The sequence below is a fragment of the Amia ocellicauda genome, chromosome 3 (genome assembly GCF_036373705.1).
Source record: "Amia ocellicauda isolate fAmiCal2 chromosome 3, fAmiCal2.hap1, whole genome shotgun sequence".
Taxonomy (NCBI): Eukaryota; Metazoa; Chordata; class Actinopteri; order Amiiformes; family Amiidae; genus Amia; species Amia ocellicauda.
The window spans coordinates 31,772,672-31,775,128 of NC_089852.1; the positions used below are offsets into that span (position 1 = coordinate 31,772,672).

Sequence of the window (2,457 nt, forward strand, 5' to 3'; positions counted from 1 at the left end):
ATCAAAAGGACGATGGACGGGGCCATGTACCGTCAAATCTTGGGTGAGAACCTCCTTCCCTCAGCCAGGGCATTGAAAATGCTGTTTTTTTGTTATTCTGTCTCTCACTGTTAAAATACACCTACCATTAAAATTATAGACTGATAATTTCTTTGGCAGTGGGCAAACGTACAAAATCAGCAGGGAATCAAATACTTTTTTCCCTCACTGTATATAAAGCAATTTATTTTACAAACATTACTTATGTCTCATATGGATCAGTATTGAGCTTCTACTTTTCTGTTGAACAACTGCATAACTGTCTTGCGAATCTGACTAAGTTTCAAGCCGTATATAAGGGGATTTAAAAGAGGAGGGATGATTAGAAATTCTACTGCCAGGAAATTACGTACAGCCTGTGGGATGTTCCTTGAACCATATCGACTGTGCAATACATCAAAGACTATAGCTGTGGTAAAGTTGATTACTGTAAATACATGGGGAAAGCAGGTCTGCAGAAATTTACCCTTCTCTTCACTTGACTTTACGCAAGCTCTAATAATCTGGTTGTAAGAATATACAATCAAAAGTGCTTGAGAAACTTGTATGAGAATTAAAATATAACCATATAAATTGTTTATAGTTATGTCTAAACAAGACAGTTTTACAACTGACCAGTTATCACAGTACAGTTTGTTAATGTCAGATCCACATAGAGGCAGTCTGATAGTTAACAATATCGCAGTTGTTGTTTCACAGAAAGGAAGAATCCAAGAAATCAACAGAAACTTGCTGACAGTTCGAGCTGTGATAATAGAATGGTACTGTAAAGGTTTACATATTGCCACATACCTGTCATAAGCCATCACTGTTAAAATTGTGAATTCAGACAGAACAGACGTGTAGATCACATATGCTTGAGTCAAACAACCAGCGTATGAGATCACATGAGAGTCAGAGAGGAAGTCAGACAGGAGTTTAGGATACAGACCAGCAGTTCCATACAGTCCATTGACACACAGGTTACAGAGGAAGATGTACATAGGCTCATGGAGGGTTTTCTCAATGATGATTGTGATGATCAGTGTCAAATTCAAAAGACATATCAAAAGGTAAGCCAGAAGAGTAAAAGCAAAAAATATGTATTTATGAGATGCTGTCTCATTTAATCCATGGAGTGTGAAGACTGTAACACTGGATGAGTTCTGCATTGCAGTAAGGGAGGATTCAGGAATATTCAAATAAACCTTTACCTAAATAAGCAATGAGAAACAATAAGTCCCTTCATACATAAGTAGAAGATCAATTAAGTGAAAATATAATAACATTAATATGGTTAAAATATAAGGAGCACCGCAATGAACCATAATGTTTCAGTTAATTCTGGTCTTCTGTTGTTTCTATTGACTCTATATCTTCTTTACTAAGATAAAGTATGAAAATACTCACAGATGTTAATCTGAAAAAGGATTGCTGCAGAGTCCCTGTTTCTTAGTCTGCACTTCAGTGTTAAGCTTTATATATGGAGCTCCTTCAGGAGGGAGGCTACTGAGATTTGCAGCCTGAAAACAGGCCTTTGAGACTGGCTCTATAATACTGGGTTAATTAGCCTAGTTAATTAGCCCTAAATAGGTAGAAAATATTACAAATAAGTGTTGCATTGGTACAGTAACAGTCCTAATTAAGGAAGATACCAGAGTAGTACTGTGGTGTATTGCAATATGTGTCATAAGGAATGGATAGGATGCTACCTAAGGAAGTAGGAAAATCTCAGTAGAGTTCAGAGTTACAGCAATAAAATACCAGTTTAATTTATGCCCATCTGCCTAGCTTTTATTTACAAACATAGAACATATTGGTGACGAGGATGGCTCTGCTTGCACTTTCGCTGCCTCCTGCATTCCTCCAAACCCTGGGTGTGCCAACAATATTGTTTAATTTTTGGATTTGCCTGTTTGATAATTACATTCTGGTTCTTACTGATACAGACATTTCTGATAAAAGTTCTGTTAATCCACTGCTTTGTAGCTGAAACTCAGTTAATCTTCTACATGTTTACAGTTGGTGGCAATACTTTTTCAGCTGCTCTGAATGCTTAATTCAAAGAACTGAGGACTGATGTTGCTTCATTGAAGACTCACAGTGCTCAAATTAGAGAAACAATGCAGTAGCCCATTTTTGTGCCAAAGCCATAAAGTTTTTCCCCTACGCACCCCATAGACGGTGACATTCAAATCCAGTGTCATGTGACTCAACTCTCATCTTTGAGCCAGATATTAATCAGTGGGCAGAAGGACTTGAGTGCTGTGAGACCATAGTTTAACTAAAAAAATTTACTTCACCCCACATATGCATTATTGTGTATAATGCTATCGATCATGACCTCATGTTAAGAGGACAAACGCTAATTGTAACGGTACAGCCAGTTAAAACAGTCTTTCCTGCCAGCATCTTAGGCATTCCCACCTCCTCAGCATC

General features: G+C 37.5%; 1 protein-coding gene across 1 annotated transcript; it reads right to left on the bottom strand.

Moving 5' to 3' along the window:
- Window positions 1-257: 257 nt before the first annotated feature.
- Window positions 258-1,190, bottom strand: LOC136747047 (olfactory receptor 4K14-like). The gene has a single exon (XM_066700002.1). It carries the CDS (start codon window positions 1,188-1,190, stop codon window positions 258-260), a length of 933 nt encoding a protein of 310 aa, XP_066556099.1.
- Window positions 1,191-2,457: the final 1,267 nt, after the last annotated feature.

Coding starts and splice junctions, on each gene's coding strand:
- LOC136747047 (XM_066700002.1), bottom strand. CDS start 1,190: ATGCAGAACTCATCCAGTGTTACAGTCTTCACACTCCATGGATTAAAT.